The 22,961-nt window shown below is 36.7% G+C and overlaps 1 protein-coding gene across 16 annotated transcripts in view; it reads right to left on the minus strand.

Moving 5' to 3' along the window:
* Positions 1-22,961, minus strand: part of PICALM (phosphatidylinositol binding clathrin assembly protein) — a 111,125-nt gene that overhangs the window by 61,429 nt on the left and 26,735 nt on the right. For all 16 annotated transcript variants that reach the window (XM_008020430.3, XM_038005384.2, XM_073020114.1 and 13 more), the window contains exons 2-4: positions 11,658-11,800; positions 6,529-6,604; positions 2,521-2,623 (exon numbers count right to left, since the gene is read on the minus strand). In XM_008020430.3, the coding sequence (XP_008018621.1) occupies positions 2,521-2,623; positions 6,529-6,604; positions 11,658-11,777 (299 nt within the window). In that variant the 5' untranslated portion in view covers positions 11,778-11,800. The remainder of the gene's footprint in view (positions 1-2,520; positions 2,624-6,528; positions 6,605-11,657; positions 11,801-22,961) is intronic.

Here is a 22,961-nt window from a genome sequence, read left to right on the forward strand (position 1 = left end):
CTTAAAATTTCAATAGAACAATCTAAAGGAACACATCAGTTGCTTAGACTTTAGGGATCACTGAGCAGCAGAGTGGCTCAGGAAGGCATTCACCAGGCTATTTCTGTACATGACAGATTCCCTTCAAGACATGACTTCATAGCTACAAGGGTCATCACTGCTGCTAAGAATGTCTTCAGTGGCTTCTTCCTCAGCCCTCATCCTATATCCTAGGAAAAAATCTGCGTATCAGGTGTTATCAGTTATAGAAGCAATGACTGTATCATTCATATGACTGGATCATGTGCTAAGATGATTGTTAATTAGGGTGCAGCAAAAATTAAATGCATCTTCTGCATTTGAGATTAAAAGAAAGCTTAAATACAAAACAGCACTGAAAGAAATGAGAAGAGATCCAAACAAACAGAAAGACATCTCTTGTTCATGGACTAGAAATTTAATCGTTAAGAATACTCCCCAAGCTGATCAATAGATTCAATGCAATCCCCCACAAAATCCCAGCTATCTTTTCTGCAAAAATCAACAAACTGATCCTGAAATTCACATGGGAATGCAAGGGGCCCAGAACAGCCAAAACAATGTTGGGGGAAAAAAAGAATAGAGTTGGAAGACTCACATGTTCTCATTTTCAAACACACTGCAAAGCAACAGTAAGCAAGACAGAGTGGTACTGGCATGAAGATACACATACAGATCAACAGAACAAAACTGCAAGTCCAGAAATAAACCTTTACATTTATGGTCAATTCATCTTCAACAAGGTGGTAAGACTATCCAATGGGGAAAGAAGAGTAATTTCACAAAATGGTGCTGGGATAACTATATATCCACATACAAAAGAATAAATTTGGACTCATCTCTCACACCATATACAAAAGTTAATTCCAAAGAGATAAAAAACCTAACTATAAGGTCAAAAAATACAAGATTCTTAGAATAAAAAGTAGGAGTACATCTTTGTGACCTTGGATTAAACAATGATTTCTTAGACATGATGACAAAAGTAGAAGCAACCAAAGGAAAAAAAATAGATACACTTAATTAATCAGTTAAACATGTTTGTTCTTCAAAAAACACCAACAAGAAACTGAAAAGACAAGCCACAGGAGAAAAATATTTGCAAATTATTTATGCGATAAGCAACTGGTGTCCAGAATATATTTTTTAAAATTCTTGCAACTTAACGATAAAAAGGCAAGTAACCCAATTTAAAAATGGGCAAAAGGCCAGGTCGGTAGCTCATGCCTATAATCCCAACACTGTGGGAGGCCGAAATGGGAAGACTGCTTGAGCCCAGGAGTTGAAGACCAGCCTAGGCAACATAGTAAGACTTCGTTTGTATGAAAATTTTTTTAAAAATTAACTAAGCATAGTGTTGCAAGCCTGTGTTCCCAGCTACTCAGCAGGCTGCAGGGGAAAAATGCTTAAGCACAGGAGGTCGACACGCAGTGAGCTGGGATTGTGCCACTGTCTCAAAAAGTGAAAATAAAAAATAAAAACAGGGAAAAGGGTTTGAAGAGGCATTTTTTCAAAAGACAATATACAAACGGTCAACAGTACAAAAAAAAAATGCTCAATATCATTAGCCATCAGGGAAATGACAACTAAAAATCACAAGACACTACTTCACACCCAGTAGGATGGCTACAATTAAAAAAAAAAAAAAACAACCAGAAACAAAAACAGAAAATAAGTATGGCAAGAATAGGGAGAAACTGAAAGTGCTATACATTACTGATGGGAATGTAAAATGATTCAACTGCTTTGAAAAATAATTTGGCAGTTCCTCAAAATGGTAAACATAAGAGTTACCCTATGACACAGCAATTCCAGTTCTAGGTATATACCGAAGAGAATTAAAAAGATAATCCACATAAAATCTAATGTTCACAGCACCATTACTCCTAATAGTCAAAAGTAGAAACTATTCAAGTGGCCATCAGCTGATGAACAGATAAACAAAATGCAGTATATGTCCATAAAGTAAAATATGATCTGGTTAGAAAAAGGAATAAAACATTGATATATGATATAACATGGATGCTATAACTTCGATATATTATGCTACACAAAGGCCACATATTGTATAATTTCATTTATATGAAATGTGCAGAATAGGCAAGCCCAGAGACAAAGAAAGTAGGTTCATGTTTGCCAGGATCTAGGGGAAGAGGGAATAGGAAACAAATGCTAATAGGTACAGAGCTTCTTTTTGGAGGTGATAAAAATGTTCTGAAATTAGTGGTGACGTTGGACAACTCTGTAAATATACTAAAAACCAATGAATTACACACTTTAAAAGGATAACTTTTGTTATGTGAATTATATCTCAATAAAGGTGCTACAAAAAGAACTTAAAAACAAATCCTACCACAAAAAGTACTTGATATACCTCATCAAAGAAAAATGAGGTTCGTCTTTTAAAACTGGCTTAAATTTCATAATTCATAATCTAGTACTCCTATGTTTTACATTTTTAAAAATTCAAATCAATTAGATGCCAAAAAAAGCTTAACTCACCCTCTCTTCACTTTTGTGAAATCAAATGCAACTTGTCTGTATGAAACTGCTTTTTCATTTAAATATCTACTATACCGCCTAATAAATGTAGACATGTCATATCCTGTAAAAAAAAAAAAAAAAGAAAAAGAAAAAGAAAAAAAAGAAACAAGATTTTATAAATGACTAAAAATCCCAATATTCCTAGAAAAACAATTCATTGTATTCAATGGCAACAATGCCTTGGTATCCCAATTCAATTTAGTGATGTAAATTAAGTAACTTATTAATAATATTACCATTAAATTCTCTTAAGGTTTCATATTTAAATCAGATAAGTCCTATGTAGCTTTAAAAAAAAAACTCTTCCTTAGACCTTCACCAAAATAAGAAGTTTCTTTTCTTTCTTTCAATATTCCTATTCTTTATTCATCAGAAGTTAGAAAAACATGTCCTTTTATACAACTTGATAATCTCAAAACTCAAATTTAACATCCTATGGAACCACAATCCCATTCCTCAAAACATCAAGCAACTCCATATAATTTTTATATTCCTAAAATCTTTAGCTGTATTTAGAACCATAACTTATATGTGCCAACCTTATAAAAAGTGTAAAAAATTACTGTCTAATATAACAAATGGCAATAGGCAAGTTTAGGGTGTAACAAAAACAATTATATGTTTTCAATGAAATTTCTAAATGAATACATAAATCATTTTAAGACTGTTTCATCATGTCCTTGATTTGAAAACTTCAGCAACATAAAATCTAATCAATATTATTTTTTAAAAACACCAAAAACTTTGTGTTTAATTATTGCCTGGCTCAAGGAAGTCTATAAATTTTTGCTCCTCATTGCAAAGTGAACCCATTTTAACTCATATTCATCTAACAAATTAAATTACTTGATCTTTGCTACTTTTAAAAGACAATACCAAAACCACCGAAAATGTAAACTAACTGGATTTCAATATCACCAGTTCATTTATTTAGCAAAATATTTACTGAGTGCCTATTAAGTACCAGTGGAGAAAAATCAGTGAACAAAATAGAAAAAAAAATACTGTTCTCATATGACTTCATACCTACTACTGTACAGGTCAGGTGTTACATGCTCACACTCCTCAGCTCTTCGATTCATATGGTTCTATCTACTATACCCCATCCTAAGAGGGTAAAGAACCTCTCATCCTTCAAGGCTCAACCTCTCCTCTACATAAAAAGAGTGAAATTATTAAAACCTTATCACTAGAATTGCTTAATTTCCATCTTAAGAAAATAAGAAATCAGTTGCTAATAAGACACAAAAAACCTACTTGGATATATGCATAAACTGTGCCTAGAGCAGTGCTCTGCATCTTGTTTTCCATACACTTTTAAAGTTAAAATGAACTGACTGAGGGAGGAAGTGAAAATTAAAGGATGAGCAGGCAGTTTCTTCCATGCCCCTGAAAATAGAGACACTCCATTTTTATCTATAATATATATCTGGCTTCTGTTTAAGATTTCAAAAACAGGCCAGGTATGGTGGCTCATGCCTATAATCCCAGAACTTTGGGAGGCTTACGAGGATTGCTTTAGACCAAGAGTTCAAGACCAACCTGGTCAACAGAGCAAGAGCCCATCTCTACAAAACATTTAAGAACAAAAAAATTAGCCAGGCGTGGTGGTGCACATCTGTAATCCCAGCTGCTTGGTAGGCTGAAGAAAGGACTGCTTGAGCCAGGAGTTTGAGGCTGCAGTGAGCTATGATAACACCACTGCACCCAGCCTAGGTGACAGAGCAAGCCCCGGCCTCTTTTACTCTAGCATCAGCAACAGAACCAGATCCTGTCTCAAAGAAAAAGAAAATATTTTTTCAAGAGGGGGGGGGTCTACTGTTTTAATTTTTTTTCCTTAAGTTAGAGCACTATAACTCTTATTAAAATATAATGTATTTTGTAACACTGGGTCCTATGTATAGATTACTGGTCTTCTAGAATGTCTGGAAGATAGGGTATTAAATTCATTTTAAGCAAGTATATACTTGCACCTACCAAAGGAAAACAAGTATTGGACTGAACACCTCCAAACTCAAATATAGCCAGTCACATACACACACACACAAAACAATTCCACTGATCTTTTTTTTTTTTTTTAAACACCTCCAGAAGAACCACAGTTCAGGCCTTCATTAACTCTACACTAGATAACAAGAACAACAACTGAAACAGTCTCAGCATCTTCAAGATTTGGTTTACTCTGATCTAACTTTACTAAGTTATGATGCTTTCCTTGTAACACATAATTTTCTCTCCCCTCCTCTCTACTGCATTACAAAATTCCAACTATATAAAATATTTTTGTGCTTGATTATGGCTCTGAACAGCTTCTTGAGGGCTATCTGCCACTACATGTTCTCAAATACACCATTCATATAGATTCTCTTCACATTCATTTGCTCTATAAATCTTAAATATTCATATCCATGTGAATGACTTTCACATCCATATACATCTGTGTATCTGTGCTTACTTTCACATCCATGTATTGTACCTGTGTACCTGTGCTTAAGCCAACTCATCTTCTCATCCTTCCCTTGAAGCCCAGCATAAATCTCACCTTCTCTAAAGACACTTCCCTGATTGAGCCTCACTATTGAATATTCCCAACTCATTTGGCATATCCTTTATGAGGTCCTCCCTAAAGCTGACATTCTATAATGCTAACAGCCTAGTTACAGAATTAAGTAAAAACAGATCCCATTATGACAATGTGCATGGACAGCTATAACCACATTATGTCCATTTCAAGTTACTAAATAAAAAATAACAGGCCAGGTGCGGTGGCTCACGCCTGTAAACCCAGCACTTTGGGAGGCCGAGGCAAGCAGAACATGAGGTCAAGAGATGGAGACCATCCTGGCCAACATAGTGAAACCCCGTCTCTACTAAAAATACACAAATTAGCTGGGTGTGGTGACACGCTCGGGTAGTCCCAGCTACTCGGGAGGCTGAGGCAGGAGAATTGCTTCAACCCGGGAGGGGGAGGCTGCAGTGAGCCGAGATCACGCCACTTCACTCCAGCCTGGTGACAGAATGAGACTTTGTCTCAAAAAAAAAAAAAAAAAAAAGAAAAGAAAAGAAAACAGCTTATGAATGAATACGAAAAAAAGAATATAAATGAACAATTCATCTTAATAAATTATATTTACTTTAGCTACTAAAACATGTAATATTCCAACTACATTTCTTGGAATGAAACATAAAATAATACAATAACAATGAAAGCAAATATTTACACAGCATTTCTTTTTTGTTTGTTTGTTTTTTTGAGACAGAGTCTAGCTTTGTCACCCAGGCTGAAGCGCAGTGGCATGATCTTGGCTCACTGCAACCTTCGCCTCCTGGGTTCAGGTGATTCTCCTCCCTCAGCCTCCTGAGTAGCTGGGATTACAGGCGTGCACCACCAACCCCGGCTAATTTTTGTATTTTCAGTAGAGATGGGGTTTCACCATGTTGGCCAGGCTGGTCTCGAACACTTGACCTCAACTGACCCACCCGCCTCAGCCTCCCAAAGTGCTGGGATTACAGGCATGAGCCACCGTACCTGGCCTTACACAGCATGTCTTATGTGCCAGGCACTGTTCTAAGCACTTTGTAGTAATTAACTAGGTTAAGTCTCATGACAATCTTATTGGGTAGGTACTATCACTATTACTCGATTCTACTGATGCAGAGGTGAAGTAACCTGCCCAAGTTCACATAGCTGGTAGGTGGCAAAGATGAGATTCAAACCCAGACAGTCCAGCTCCGGAATTTATGCTCTCAAATAACTACTCTGTACTACCTCTCAGAGAGCTCTGAGTATCTGGTAGGCAAATAAATATTAATTCAAATTAAAAGACAGTTTTTTCTTTCCTACAACCTTCACTAAAATATAAGGTTTAAAGTAGCGCATGTTCTAAAAGACAGAGTTCTACCCCAGAGTAATCATCATGTGGGTGTCATTCTTTTGATTTTCTATAATGAAAAAGTTATCTTTACCTTGCAATCCACTTTTATCCAAAAAATTGCTTAAGTTAAACAACGTGTTTCTTGAAGCCAAATACTGAATAAAACGCTGGAAAAAAAAATAATTACATCATATTAAGGTACTGCCATCTCACAAACTCTTAATTCGAAAATTAGGAGGAAAAGTTACGGTTAACGCATTCCACTAAGCTTATCTAGTTTAAATTTCTCATCCTCACTACTCCTCCCATTAACTAGTTACCAAACCTAAAAACATAATACATATTTTTCACTAGCATGCGAGAATTTATTACAGCCTAATTCCTACAGATATATTATAGTATTAAGCCAAAATAATAAAAGCAAATAGGCAGTGGAACCAGTAGTTTGGGTTTTATTATAGCATACTAAAACTATGGCTAATCATTTCTAGGTGGCATCTGTATTTTAAACAGCCATCTGGTATATCAAAGTTTTGGCTTTAAAAAAAAACCAAAATACTTCTAAACATACAAGAAAGCAATAGAGATCCTCTTACCCACTGTCCAGATTAAACAAATTCACATGCTCACTTCAGATCTTATATAAAATCAAAACATTATAGCCTCCATTGAAGACCCACACCTTCAATCTCCCTTCCCTCCCTCTTCAGAGGTGAGTACTTTTCTGAAACAGGTACACATTACTTTCACACAGGTTTTCACCATTTTATTAGATATACAAGTATCTATAAACTATCCAATTGTTTTCTATTTTAAATTTACACAAGTATCATAGTGTACTTACTCTGCAATGTGCTTTAACTCAACCTTTCCCTAAGAATTACCCCACTTAACATTTCATTTTAAATGATGTTCTAATATTCCAATGAATACATCATTATAAATCCATTTATTTAGCATGGATATACTTTCTAATTTTCGCTATTAACAAAGTTGTATTGACATCTTTGTTCTTGGTCTCTATGCATAAGTATATTCATTTATCAGGATATATACTTAGGGATGAATTATTAGGCCAGCACATATGTAAAAGTTCATCTTCTCAATATTGCCAAAATGCTCTCTGAAGTGCTTACCATAGTAAATAACATTAGTCTCCTTCACATACAGCCTCTGAACAGCTAAAGAAATGACTTTCAATTTTACTTCTTAGGATTCCTTTACTTTCTTCTTCGTTTTTTTAATGCATGCAGAGGCTAATAATCAACTAGGATGTACACCATCACCTCCAAAATCAGTCCTTTTTTTTTTTTTTCTTTTTTGAGACAGGGTCTTGCTCTGTCGTCCAAGCTGAAGTACAGTGGTGTGATCATAGCTTTCCACCCTCCTGATCTCAAGTAATCCTACCATCTCAGCACGAAGCTCCACCCACCATTCACTCTTCACCCTCGCCCCCAAGTAGCTGGGACTACAGGCATGCACCACCATGTCCAGATCACATTTCGTTTTTAATTTTCTGTAGAGACAACATCTTACTACACTGCCTAGGCTGGTCTGGAACTCTTGGACTCAAGCAATCCTCCCGCCTTGGCCCCTCAAAGTGTCAGGATTACAGGTGTGAGCCACTGTGCCCGGCCCCCAAATCAGTCTTGTTCAACTGAGACCACCCCAAACTAACAAACCAGGATTTTGAAAACCAATTTGTAAACTGAAGACTCATATTTCACAATTATCCTAAAACAGTGTTTCAAAAAGTTATAAAAATATCGTAAGACAATATTAGACTATGATTTTAATAGATTTTGATAAGACTCTTCTTTACCTCTGCATTCTAAATTAATGTAAATAATTTAGTCTACCAAGCCATTTCATTCATGATTTTAGAGATAATAAATCTAAATTTTCCTTTTCATTTTATTAGTCCTTTCTACCTTCAAGACATATATGGCTTTAATCAAGTTGTGGTTTTGGTTTCAACAGCATCCTAATGCTATTCAAAATGGTATTAAATTGAGCACCATGCCAACAATCTGGCAAGTAATAAGGCTTCACAGGTTCCCATTTGGGGTCATAAGCGGTAACCTGAAATGGATTATCCTAAAACTTCATTTAAAGAACGGCAATGTGGAAGATGGGTGATTAGGTACATAAGCATTTGTTATACCATTCACTCTACTATTGTGTATATTAGAAACTTTTCATAACAAAATATTTAAAGAACATATTTCAGAATATTTTACCCAAAATGGTATTAAATACTTTATAAAAAATCCATGCTTGGTTCTATACGTCTCTCTTCTAATTTCATCTACAAATTTTTAACACTACATTTTCACGTACTAATCGCCTATAACTTTTCATACTACAGTAAGAGCCTTGGTCAATTCTATTTACCATGAAGATACTATCATATTATTGAGGAAGGTCCAGAAGTGACTTACCCAAGTCACCCAGTTGGTAACTGAACAACGGTATAGCAGTACCTACTTGCCTGGTGTCAAGGGTCTATAACACAATGCTCACCCAGCCTTAATCTTTTGAGATTTTTTCTCCGTGGCCAGGTTTCTCAATCTGAGCACTCTGACACTGAATCAGATAATTCTTTGTTGTTGGGGACTGTTCTGCACATTACTTTTTTTTCTTTTTCTTTTTTTTTTTTTTGAGACGGAGTCTCTTGCTCTGTTGCCCAGGCTGGAATGCAATGGCGCAATCTCGCTCACTGCAACCTCCGCTTCCTGGGTTTAAGTGATTCTCCTGCCTCAGCCTCCTGAGTAGCTGGGATTACAGGCGCGCAACACCACGCCTGGCTAATTTATGTATTTTTTAGTAGAGACGGGGTTTCACCATGTTGGTCACACTGGTCTCAAACTCGGGACCTCAGGTGATCTGCCCACCTCAGCCATCCAAAGTGCTGGGATTACAGGCATGAACCACCGCACCCAGTCTATTCTGTGCATTATTATATGCTATTCTGAAGCAGTTCCGGCCTTTACCTACTAGATACCAGTAGCAACCCCCTTCAGTTGTGACAAATGTCCTCTGAGGGAAAAAAAAATCATCCCCCTTCCCCACTCAGTTTTGAGAACCACCACTCCATGGTATTCCAGTCCCCACAGCATAGTGAAATCCTATGTACAGTCTCTAATAAATTAATGGCATCTGCCAATGGGAACACCTGAAGGTTGTACAAACTAGCATAAAAAATGAACAGAGCATGGAATTTGCTTTAACTACCTAGAGGAAGCTAAACATGAGTTTATCAAAAAAACACTAAAATGCTATCTTTCTCCCCTTGTCAATCAATTCTACGAAATGACTGTCAACTTTCTGTTTTGTCTTCACTAACATTTTACCTCTAGTACTATCAATTACCTTATTTACAGCCTCTGAAAGCCATTATTGATACTTTATCTGGCAGTGTAGCTGGTTATATTTGTGGCTTTTTCTTTTTAAAAAATATACTATATCAAATAAATAAAGAAGGATAAGAAGAAAAGTACATACACGTTTGGAATTCTTCAGAAAAATCATAATCTTAACTAAACATATTCCTGCCAGAAGTAAAAACTATTACCCTAGTTAAGATGTTTCAAGTTACATTTAAGCTAATACAGCCAAACATTTCTATTAGCTCTATAAACTGGTTATAATGTATTAGAAAGCAACTAACGTAAGTCCTAAAAATGGTCATGTCTGTTGACTTAGTAATCACATTTCAGGTAACACTTAGGGGAAATAATTTTTAAAAATTAAAAACTACAAATATAAAACCACTCAATGTGGTGGTATAACAATGAATAAGAAAACTAAATTTCTAGCAAGGAAAATAGTTTAAAACTTGTGAACTATAGGATCAATTACACAGTTATTAAAGATGATAAATAATACAACATGGTGATGTTGACAGTGTGATATTATATAAAAAGCTAAATATATTTTATCTACATTATGACTATAGCCATTTAAAAAACACAAATACTTTTGGACAAGAACCAGAGGGAAGACCAAAATGTGCCAATAGTAAGATGTGTCGGAACAATAAAGTTGTGCGTAACTTCCTGCTTTAATTTTGAACTTTAATAATGCTATATTGGTAGTTGTCAAAAAATAGTTTCAATACTGAAAAGCCCACAATAACACATGATGTGATGGATGTCAGTAAGTCATTACCCTCAGAAAACTAGTACCAATGACTAAAGTTCTTCTCATCTCTAGAGGGTTATCCTTCTAGACTGCTTTTTTCTAAGGCACATACCAATGAAGATTTATCTAGTTCTACTCAGATGTTCTTGAAAAGCTCCTATTAATACAATTTTACAAATAAGTTTATTGAGCTGAGAAAATGAACCAAAACTGCTAGGCTATCATGGAAAGTAAGACAATTCTCTCAAAACAGAATTGCAAAAGTTTATATATCTTATTTGTTACCCTTTTAGGCAACAAAGGCTTCAGACACACCTCTCTGCTGAAGAAGGCACTCTTCAATCAGTCCCTCTCAGCAAATGCCATCTTAGTCCTAAATATCACAGCTTTGAAGTAGGCAAAGTGCTTCCACAAACAACTACATGAGATCAGACGAGAATCTAAAGCTGGGTGTGATGGCTTACGCCTGTAATCCCAGCACCTTGGGAGGCGAAGGTGGGAGGACCACTTGAGCCCAGAACTTCAAGACCAGCCTAAGCCAAGATGGAAAGACCCCCATCTCTACAAAAAAAATTTAAAAATAAGCCTGGTATAGTGGCACACACTTGTAATCCCAGCTACGTGGGAGGCTGAGGAGGGAAGGTCCCTTGAGTCCAGGAATTTGAGGTAGCAGTGAGCTATGATGGTACCACTGCACTTCAGCCTGGGCAACAAAGCAAGACCCCGTCTAAAAAAAAAAAAAAAATTCTAACTGGGCTACAATAAAAGAACAAATGGATATAGACAAATATATAGTCTATAAACAGGACCAGTAAAAACCAGGGATGCTTATGGAACCCATTTCCAGGCATTAATCTTTGCTTCTTGATCCATTATTGATGTCCTCTGTGCTCTGACCCACTTTTTCCTTTCTGGTTTATAGGCTATCTTTCCTCAGATTGCAGGGTCTATAACTATATTTCTGGCTAGGTACCTTGCCCTTTGTACCTGGAAGCTGTTTCTGAAGTTTCAGTGAGAGAAGCTAGCTAACAGTAAGTCAACACATCAGTATACTTGTTCATTAAAAATTCTGCTTACCTCATTTCCATACACCATCAAATGATGAGTCGTAATGAGAGATTTGAAGACCACCACCCAACTACTGTTAGTAGTTCTTTCAAATAAACTGTCTGCCAACTGTGGGATGTTCACATTCATCTCATTTGTGCACTGAATTAAGTCTGCAATAAAAAATTTTTAAATGATTAATTTCCTCTCTGGTTTTAATTTATTGGTAATACGAGATTTGCATACAAACAGGCAAAAGATTTAACACAAAGTGGAGCAGCAATAGATAGTTTGGAGATGTTGTTAAAAATCTCTCAATTAAGAGCAATTGAGACTACCATAATCTACCTAGGAAGCAGGGTACCAACTAGAATCACATAAATGATCGACAATACCAAAAAATAAATCAAACGCCCTCAGGATATAATTAACTCTCAAGTACTTTGGTCATCTCAAAATGAATTATTCCAAGGTTTTGAGGAAGCTTCCATTTCCTTACTACTTAAAAACTCTCCGTTAAATTACTGGTATTATTCATCTCTTTAAAATTTAACATTTTTCTTTAAATAAAGCTTATTTAAAGAAATCATCCATACAGAAGAATGAACAACATGAAGATCAAACTACCTTTATGAACATCCACCCTAGAATGCTGTCTTTGCAACAGGAAGGTAACAGGGCAGAGATCTGGTCTGTAATTGAGTTGGATCTCAGTTTGTTCATACAAAATATTTATCCTCCTTCTCTCCCCTCAGTTCTATTGAATTAGCTCAGATCGGTTGATAACTAGGTAATACTAAGAACAAAACTGGAAAAAAAGATTCTTAATAAAACTTAAGAAGAGTAACCTACAATCTGTTTAAGAGACACTATTGGTAAACTCAATGAAGAAAATGTAAAATAGGATGGGTGCGGTGGCTCACCCCTGTAATCCCAGTACTTTGGGAAGTTGGCGGGGGAGTGTATCACCTGAGGTCAGGAGTTTGAGACCAGCCTGGCTAACATGCTGAAACCCCATCTTTACTAATAATATCAAAAAAATTAGCTGGGCTTGGTGGCGGGCATGGGTAATCCTAGCTACTCAGGAGGCTGAGGTACGAGTATTGCTTGAACCTAGGAGGCGGAGGTTGCACTGAGCGAAGATAGTACCAGTGCACTCCAGCCTGGGGGACAGAGTGAGACTCCGCCTCAATAAAAAAATGTAATATAATATAATCCAATTTAGAGATATAACAGAGGAGAAAACCAAGAAATGAGTTGTCTTACTTTTAAAATACATATAAAATATAATGTATAAATGTCTCAGCTATAACTACAATAAAGGGAAAAAAGTTATTCATGACTCATTAATTTGTTCACTTTTAATCTTGATTGTATAATGATTAAATATGAATTCAAATGATCTAACTTGGCCTTGATTGCTAGCAAGAAATGACAATGTAACTATGAACATTTACTTAAAATTTTTCCTTTACTAGGTCCAATTATTATACAAGTTAATATTTGATAAACACATGCATTTTAGATAAGCAGCTACCATGGCCAATATTGCTTAAAAAACAAAGAACAAAGCAGTCAAACAGAGTGCCCGTGGAACAGCAGAATGACACAAAGCTTTCACAATTCAGACTATTTGCAACAAAAATGAAACAGTAAATCCAACTTGAATATGCATGCTTCAACTTCTGAGAGTAAAAAATGGAATTTAATCTCTGCCTTCTCTAGATTTTCATAGCACTTTATAACCGGCCTATGGCACTGAACATATTACACTAGACTTCAGTTTCAATGACAGTACTTGATACACACACACACACAATTTAATACTATATACTGCATGGCGCATGATGTGTGTGTATATATACTGTACTATATATTTACAAAACGTATGTGTATGTATACATACATATATCCATACTATATTCCCTTTGTGATCTGTTCTTCCCCCCACTGCATCACTGCCATCTTCTTTGCAATGCCTCCCATATGCCAAGCACTATTATTCAGGTGTTTGGTACTGTTGTTCCTTCTGCCTAGAATTCTCTTCTGCTAGATACCTATGCTGCTTGCTCCCGTCACTTTCATAGATATTTGCTGAAGTATCACCGTATTAGATAAACTTCCCTGAATACGCAAAATAACAGAGCTTTGGGCATTCCCCTACCTCTAAACTCTCATTGTCCCCCTTACTCTGCTTATTTCTCTCCAAAGTATTTATTACCATCAAACTCATCTTAATTTATTTAATGTCTTTCTCTCTCAATTAAAATGTTGTTAAGTTCCATGTGGGCAGGACTTTTTTGTTCTCAGCTCTATCCCCAAAGACCTATAGAACAGTGCCTCAAATACAATGATCAGTCACATTTTTTAAGACATTCATTTTGGTATGCATATGGGTAGTCTTAACATGCTTTTTTAAAAAGCATCCAAGATTGTGTCCTTAAAAGTTAAATCAACATCTTACAACTATCTGTACAACCTGCTGTTCCCAAAAGGTTGAAAAATAAAGCTAAGCCCAATACATGTGCAAATTTTCAAATTTCAAATTAAAAGAGGATCTAATAAATCAAGGTTTTTACTATAATGCTTATTAAAAACTACAGTATGCTTTAGTATTGATCACAGAAAAACTGGAGTTATTCTGAAGGATACCTCCAGAAGCTCAAAAAAAAAAATTCTTCACACATAATAAAACAGGAAAAATGAAGTAAGAATTCACACTGAGATTACGAATCCAGAACAGACCAAATGTAAAACCAAAGTTATGCAAATATTACAGGTGTGGTGGGGAGGATATTGAATAAAACTAGCAGTATATACTTTCTCACAGTATTTAACTCAGCCATTTTCTCCATACAGTAATTTTTCATCTGTAAAATGTTTCTAATATAATAGTACCCTGAAAATGTTTTCAAGTTTGAGCTCCAAGTCAGGAAGGAAAATATTCTTCCCACCTCTGACTAACCAAAAGTAAACTGTTCCAAACAAAAGTTAACACTTATCATGGGACTCTCAATAGTTACTGCTTTTCCCACTCTCAATCCAGAAGATACTATTTCTTAAAAAGCAAAAACTCTAACAATTTCCCTTGCCAACTAATAAGTTACCAAAATGAGGACAGATCTTGTATTTTCTTTTCATTATTTATGTCAAGAATACAAAAACTGAAGTACCTTCTTGAATATTCATTATTAACAATTTCTGAATCCCACACACACTAAAAAAAAAAACCAAGTACCACATGGTACGTAGGTTCTTTGCTTTAAGTATGAGGGAGAATTTACAAAGATTTCCAATATTTAAGGGATGAAGACAATAGGCCTAAAAATAAGCCTACCATAGAAACGACAATCACTTTTCCATGTAGAGAAAGCAGAAAGAACCAATACCCACCATACAAACACAAATGCTCTCACTTTTGTTATTTCACACGCTCCTTCAACAACCAATGACTGAGGTAGGTAAAGCTGATGTTAACTGTATTTACATAGGCAAGGTCACAGAAGCTAAATGACAGATTAATGACTAGAATTAAATTTTTCTAAGGATAAGGATCCATTAAAACATACACCAAGTAAATGCTCAACCAGCCAATTTAATACATGTTCTCAGTTGAAAACGAATTCAAAAACAATAGAAAAACAGTGAATGCAAAACAATATTTTTGTATTCTGGGGAAGTCTTTTTTCTTTCTTTTTAACAAAGTACAAAAAATTTAGAAGCAAGCAGTTACCAAATGGTTTCATTAATCTTACAATCATATTCCTAGTGTAGGCCTTTACAAACTCTCCCACCAGGCAGAGTTCACCAACTTCAGCCTATATAGATGTCCCCAGGCAGAGTTCATCGACTTCAGAAACTTAAATTAGGACACTCAGGGTTCACTTCTACAGTCAGTCAGGCAACCCACCAGTGGCCTGCGCCATTAGAATGCAGAGTTCTCAAGTTTCCATCTAAACAGAAACTCACTAGGCTACACCAAAACCACACTGATACCCAAATAAGATTTTCTAAAAAAGAAGCCTGGCTTAAATCAGTATTTGTTTGTTTGTTTTTAAATCAACATACCACAATCATTTAGCCAAACACAGTAATACATATAAAATTTAGTAATCCCTTTCAAAAAGGTCATTTTGAAAGATAACTTTTTTTAACAACTGCCCTCATAAATCTACAACCTAAAATTGATTTATTCAGTCATCTAGAAAATTGGAGATATGGCTGGGCGTGGTGGCTCACGTCTGTAAACCCAGCACTTTGGGAGGCTGAGGCGGGCGGATTACCTGAGGTCAGGAGTTCGAGACCAGCCTGGCCAACATGGTTTTTTTAAGTCTTTACTAAAAAAAACACAAAAATTAGCAGGGCATGGTGGCACGTGCCCGTAATCCCAGCTACTTGGGAGGCTGAGGCAGGAGAAGTGCTTGAGTCTGGGAGGTGGAGGTTGCAGTGAGCTGAGATCGTGCCACTGCACTCCAGCCTGGCCTACAGAGCGAGACTCTGTCTCAAAAAGAAAAAAAAAAAAAAAAGAAAGAAAAAGACAATTGAAGATAAAATTAATTTCGAAGGCAAAGAAATTAACTGGTTAATCAAATTTTGCTTCACTTATCAAATCTTTGTAATTTTTCCTTGGTGGGAGTAGAAACAAAAAGAATATTCATGAATAAATAGTAACCAGAGGATAAGAAACTTTTATATGAAGTATCAGCAAAAAATTTTTTTTCATATAGCAAAATTGTTTTAAGTATATCAAAACTATGCAAGTTGAAATTAGACATAGGCTAATCAAAGTTAAACACAGGCAAATCTGCCTAGTCTTAAGTGTCATATGTCTAGGAAATGTAATGAACAGTCTTATTTCTTACTCCAATTAGCTGTGAAAGGGATCACAAAATATGGTCCAAATTAAGATGTAACTGTTAAAATTTTATTTGTAAAGTTTATGGGGTCTTCTGTGAGAAACACAATGTTATATTTTTATATAACTTTCAGTAGAATTAACTCAAACTATGCTCTTCATAGGCTTACACCTTAAGAAATCGAACCAACATATTAAGTGGACTTTAATAACTGGGGAAATACTCCTGAGGCAGAATATGGAATGTTGAGTACAATGACAAAGACTGACAAGATAACCAGATGGCTTTTGTAACAATACTAATGAAGCTAAGGGGCCTAATTCATAAACTAAGTAGACATATCCAAGAGTGAAGAGTTAATCAAATGACACTACAGTCTGACCATGAGATACTATGAGGCCAACGAATGCATGGCACAAAAAATAAAAGCTGTCAGGAGAAAATGTTCACCACATATTAAGTCAAAAGTCATAGCAAAGAAAAATACACAGTACAATTCCATTTTTTAAAACTGTATGTGTGAGGATAGGCATTGTGGTTCATGCCTGTAATCCCAGTGCTTTGGGAAGGGAGGTAAGATGATTGCTTGAGGTCAAGAGTTGGAGACGTTTGAGACAAGTCTAAGCAACATAGGGAGATCCTCAACAACAACAACAAAACAAATAAAATAAAATAAAATAATTTTTTTTGAGATGGAGTCTCGCTCTGTAGCCAGGTTGGAGCATGCAACCTCTGCCTCCCAGGTTCAAGGGATTATCCTGCCTCAGCCTCCTGGGCAGCTGGGACTACAGGGGCGCACTACCACACCCAGCTAACTTTCGTATTTTTAGTAGAGACAGGATTTCACCATGTTGGCCAGGATGGTCTCCATCTCTTGACCTCGTGCTCTACCCGCCTCGGCCTCCCAAAGGGCTGGAATTACAGGCGTGATCCACAGCACCCAGCTAAAAAAAAAAAAAAAAAATTTTTTTTTGAGACAGAGTCTACTCCATCGCCCAGGCTGGAGTGCAGTGGCGCGATCTCAGCTCACTGCCACCTCTGCCACCGAGGTTCAAGCAATTCTCCTGCCTCAGCCTCCCGAGTAGCTGGGATTACAGGCAACTGCCACTGTGCCCAGCTAATTTTTGCATTTTTAGTAGAGACGGGGTTTCACCATCTTGGCCGAGCTCCTGACCTTGTGATCCACCTGCCTTGGCCTCCCAAAGTGCTGGGATTACAGGCGTGAGCTACCGCACCCAGCCCCAAAATTTCTTTTTAAATTAGCTCTTGTAGTGGAGGTTGAGGCAGGAGGCGGGATAGCTTGAGCCTAAGAGTTAAAGGTTACAGTGAACTGTGATCACGACATTGCACTCCAACTTGGACAACACAGCAAGACCTTGTTTAAAAAAAAAAGTTGTACATGTGTAATATTTTCTTGTATATACTGTATTTGCCCAAACACAAGGTGATGCATAAAGAATTGAACACTTCCAAAATGATTCAGCAACTATGTCATATATGAAGAGTTAGTGAAAAATAATTTATAAAGGAACTATAAGTTACTTCCATAAACTAATCTCAGTACCTCTCATATCACATAGCACACACCAATTCTGTATTGTAATTTATCCCACACCCTTTAGAACATTATCATGATCAACGCAGAAAGGAGAGCCATGACACATTCTTTATCTCCTCAAGGATGTGAGGAAGAGGTAGTACAAGAATAAGAGTTGCTGGGCCGGGCGTGGAGGCTTACGCCTATAATCCCAACACTGTGGAAGGCTGAGGTGGGCAGATCATTTGAGGTCAGGAGTTCGAGACCACCCTGGCCAATATGGTGAAACCCCGTCTCTACTAAAAACACAAAAATTAGCCAGGTGTGGTGGCACACACTTGTAATCCCAGCTACTTGGGAGCTGAGACAGGAGAATCGCTTGAATCCAGGAGACGAAGGTTAAAGGGAGCTGAGATTACAGACATAGCAATCCAGCCTGGGCAACAGAGCGAGACTCCATCAGAAAAAAATTAAACAAACAAAAAAAAATAAGACTTGTATGGTAAAGTAGCTGAGAATTTGGCAGCCACTATGCCAGAATTAGGTCAGTATTTTGAACACAAGTTCAATCTCTCACAATGGTAAATGAGCCTTAAGGAATCTCCAGACCCCACACTCAAAGTAAGTCAAAGTCCTGGCCAGGCAGGATGGCTCACATCTGGAATCCCAGTACTTTGGGAGATCGAGGCAGGTAGATCACGAGGTCAGGAGTTCAAGACCAGCCTGGCCAAGATGGTGAAATCCCATCTCTACCAAAAATACAAAAATTAGACAAGCGTGGTGGCGGGTGCCTGTAATCCCAGCTACTTGGGAAGCTGACGCAGAGAACTGCTTGAGCCCAGGAGGCGGAGGTCGCAGTGAGCTGAGATCGCACCACTGCATTCTAGTCTGGGCAACAGAGCGAGACTCCATCCCGGGAGTGGGGGAAGGTAAGTCAAAGTCCTATCTTAACGTATAAATAAAAACCCAGGTGCAGTGGCTCATGCTTGTAATCCCAGTATGTTGGGAGCCAAGGAGGGCGGATCACTCAAGGTCAGGAGTTTGAGACCAGCCTGGCCAACATGGTGAAATCCCATCTCTAATAAAAATACAAAAATTAGCTGGACGTGGTGACACATGACTGTAATCCCAACTACTTGGGAGGTTGAGGCAGGAGAATAACTTGAACCTGGGAGGCAGAGGTTGTGGTGAGCCAAGATCACGCCACTGCACTCTAGTCTGGGCAACAGAGTTAGACTCCATCTCAAAAAAAAAAAAGTGCAGCTGTAGGAAAAAAATCAGTGTATTAGCACAACTAGATATGCTATTTCTGTCACCGTGTTCTTAGCAACATGAATGGACTAAGATTCACACACGTAAAAATTAGAAAATGTAAAAATAGAGTAGAACATGGTGACATGCACCTGTAGTCAGCTACTTGGAAGGCTGACAGGAGGATCCCTTGAGCCCAGGAGTTCAAGGCTGCAATGTACTATAATCATGCCTGTGAACGGCCACTGCACTCCAGCCTGGGAAACACAGTGAAATTCTGTGTCTATAAAAAATAAATTTAAATAAATTTAAACAGGCAACCCTCCCCCCACCAGAAATGTAAAAATAATTCTACCATTTGTAAAACTGCCAGGTAAAATGAGAGCACTTTCCCACTCCAAAAATTATTCAACAGAAAAACTGCCCTAAGTCTTCACAAATCATCTCATTTTCTGATCTGTTTAACAAAGTTCCTTCTGAAGAAGATAACCTGAAAAGACCTCCATCAATGCTAGTTTCAGGTGCTTATGAAGAAATAAAAAATTTAACAGATGTAAGTATTCCTGGGGATATATACCACATAATTGCATAATTGTGTTGGGTGTCTTCAGAACACTTTAAAAAACAACAAAATAAACTTATGTTGCAGAGATCAGAAATACACATGAGGAACGAAAGAAACAAACTGTCAGTGTTACAAGAATGGATGGTGATACCCTGTGAAAAAATTTCTAATGTAAATTAGATCTTACACAAAAGGAAAGAAGTTATATAACTTTAAAAAGGGGGTTGCGGATGACCAAAAAACACAAAATATCCAAGATATGCACGAATATAAAATAAGTCAAATGTTATGTGGTGAGGTATATATGAATCAGGAAAAGAAATCACTATTTTAAAATCATAGATTACTTTTCTAGTAATTTTTAAAAATTTTATTTATTTATTTTTATGGAGACGTGGTCTCCCTTTTGTTACCCAGGCTAGTTTCGAACTCCTGGGCTCAAGGGATCCTCCTGCCTCGGCCTCCCAAAGTGTTGGGATTACTACAGATGTGAGCCATCGCACTCAGCCAGATTACTTTTTATAGTAATTTTTCATATATATTCTCACTAGTGAGTTTCAATATTACGAGGCTGACTGCTTCATCTATATCCCCAACATTTATATATTTAAATAGGTAAAATAAATAAAACTTGAGGGGCTGTCAATGTCTCAATGGGAAAATGCGGGCTTGCTTTATATTTGGGGTTACCTTACATTCAGGTACATACAGTGTATGTGTATATATGTTTAAGTGTGTGTATATATTCCAAAATGCTTAAAGTGAGACAGGAGGATGAAGCCACACACTTTCAGAGCTATCCCTTTTGCTGGAAATGACCTGCATACAGTTCAAACTAACAACTGATTGATTCACCATTGATGCCAAATACCTAGATATACAAAGCTGAGAAGCAGCAAAATTTCTTCCCTACGAAACTGAGGTCTCTGGGGGTAAAGATACAGCCTTACAATACATTGTGGTGATTGTAATCTGTATGTATAAGATTCAGAGATGGAAAAAAGAGCAGGTGATTATTTTGGAAGGGAAAGCAAATTTTCCCTGGTTTCAATTTCATACTCTTAACTCATCATACAACAGTTACAGCACTTTTCACACTTCATTACAATTACTAGCTCATATATCAGTCTCTCCCATGAGAGAGCTCACTAAAGGCAGTACCATGTCTTCTTCATCCTCAAATCGCCAGCACCTAGCAGGGTACACCTTAAATATTTATTAAATGAATCCTAATAAATGAAATTTAACTTAGAAGACATCTGTAGAAAGCAACAATATTCTATTTAGTCTATGCTTTAGTGCAGCGATAATTCAGAAAAAAAAACATTAGCAATCTAGAGAGTAGCATAATTGTTTTTTCAAGTTTATACCACCCCATATTCCTCCTCCTGCCACTATAGTGATATGATGAACTGCCTCAATAAAAAGCCTCTACTTCAAGAACAGAACACAGAAGAGATTTTTTAAAAGGCATTTTCCTGGCAGAGAAAGGACTGACATCCTTTTTATTTGTGGCACAGCAAAGATGAGGAACTGTAAAGGGAATATGTAGAGAAGAACAAATTCAGATACAGCTGGGTACACAAAGCAAACCCCTAAGATACTACATATTAATATATGTCTGAAATTTAGCCTCTTAAGTCATGGCTGAACCCAAGTCAAATTTACTGAACTGTCCAAACTTTAATTTTAAAAGTGCAAATTAAATTGTTTTAAATGAAGTCATTATGTAATTGCTCTAAAATTTTAATCAACACTGAAAACATATTTTTCAAATTAGTTCAATCTACTGTCTCTTAAAATTATTTTTCATTTGTCTCTTTACCCACTAATGTCATAAATACAAAAACTCTTAGAACAAAAGTGGAAAGTTTAAGTCATGAAAATGCTCTATATAAAAACGTACTCTTGGGATACTCTTGACTTCACTGCCACTGACTTGTATTTTCAAGTGAAAGAGTTGTTCATCCCCACTCCTCTGATTATCAACATGTTTTAAATTACTACATAAGCCTTCTTAATATAAAAAAGTGTAAACCTAGAGCTTTCCCTTGGCATTCTGGTAGACTCTGCATTCCTACCACTAGATGGCAGACTGTACAGAGGAACAATAGGACCTTGGTAGGAACACAGATGCATTCAGGCTCATCTGTAAACCACATCCTTAAATCTGAGATTGTTTAGGATTCCATTCTAGTACTCAGGTAAGTTGGTGATTTTCAAAACTAGATACCTTAGGCCCATCCTAGATTCCAAATAAGGATTACTGTAAAGGATGAGGAAAATCATATTTTGGTAAGCACACCTCAGATATGTATTACTTCTATGTCACTTTTTAATTTATCAGAAATGCAAGACAATAAAAAGCTACTTAATGGAATAAAAACTCATCACTTAATATAAGAATTAAAAATTTTATTTAAACTGAATGAGAAAGCAAAACGAAAGCATTACAGTGCTCCAACATGAAAAAATAACATATCCATGGTATAAATTACATTCTCTTCTTTGAAGATCTTAAGTTTCACAATGACAACCCCACCTATAAGAAAGAAAACATATTAAGTATCAAGTAATTTAAGAACAAATGCCAAAATTACAAACACTTTTTTGTATTACATGCTAAGAACTTAACTAATAGTTCATTAGCCCAGTTAAATATAATCAGGACTCTCAAAACACAAACAAAAATCTAGTACTGGATCAGAAAAATACAGAAACCTCATTTCCTAAGCAAAACAAAAGTCAACTAATAACACACTGTGAGTACTACTTACCTCCACCAATGCTGTGAACCCAAGCAGGGTCCAGGGTGGGGGCAGAAAAATTCTCCTTTCTTTCCAACAAGGCAGGGAAAAAGAAACCAACAATTGAGAGGCTCTGCAAGTGCAGATCAGAGTACTATAAACGAAAAAACATTATCTGAGGAGGTTAAAGGAATTGGGACTAAGTCTGGAGAAAAGTACGTTATTAGTTAGGAATGACCAACCATCCTGGTTTTGCTATAACAGTCCTGGTTCATACCCGTTGTCCCAGTGTCCCATTTGGATAGTACACCCTCTCACTCTTAAAAGAGATCACCCAACTTTGGATAACATATTACACATCACCTCAGTTATAAGCAC

The sequence above is a fragment of the Chlorocebus sabaeus genome, chromosome 1 (genome assembly GCF_047675955.1).
Source record: "Chlorocebus sabaeus isolate Y175 chromosome 1, mChlSab1.0.hap1, whole genome shotgun sequence".
Classification (NCBI taxonomy): domain Eukaryota; kingdom Metazoa; phylum Chordata; class Mammalia; order Primates; family Cercopithecidae; genus Chlorocebus; species Chlorocebus sabaeus.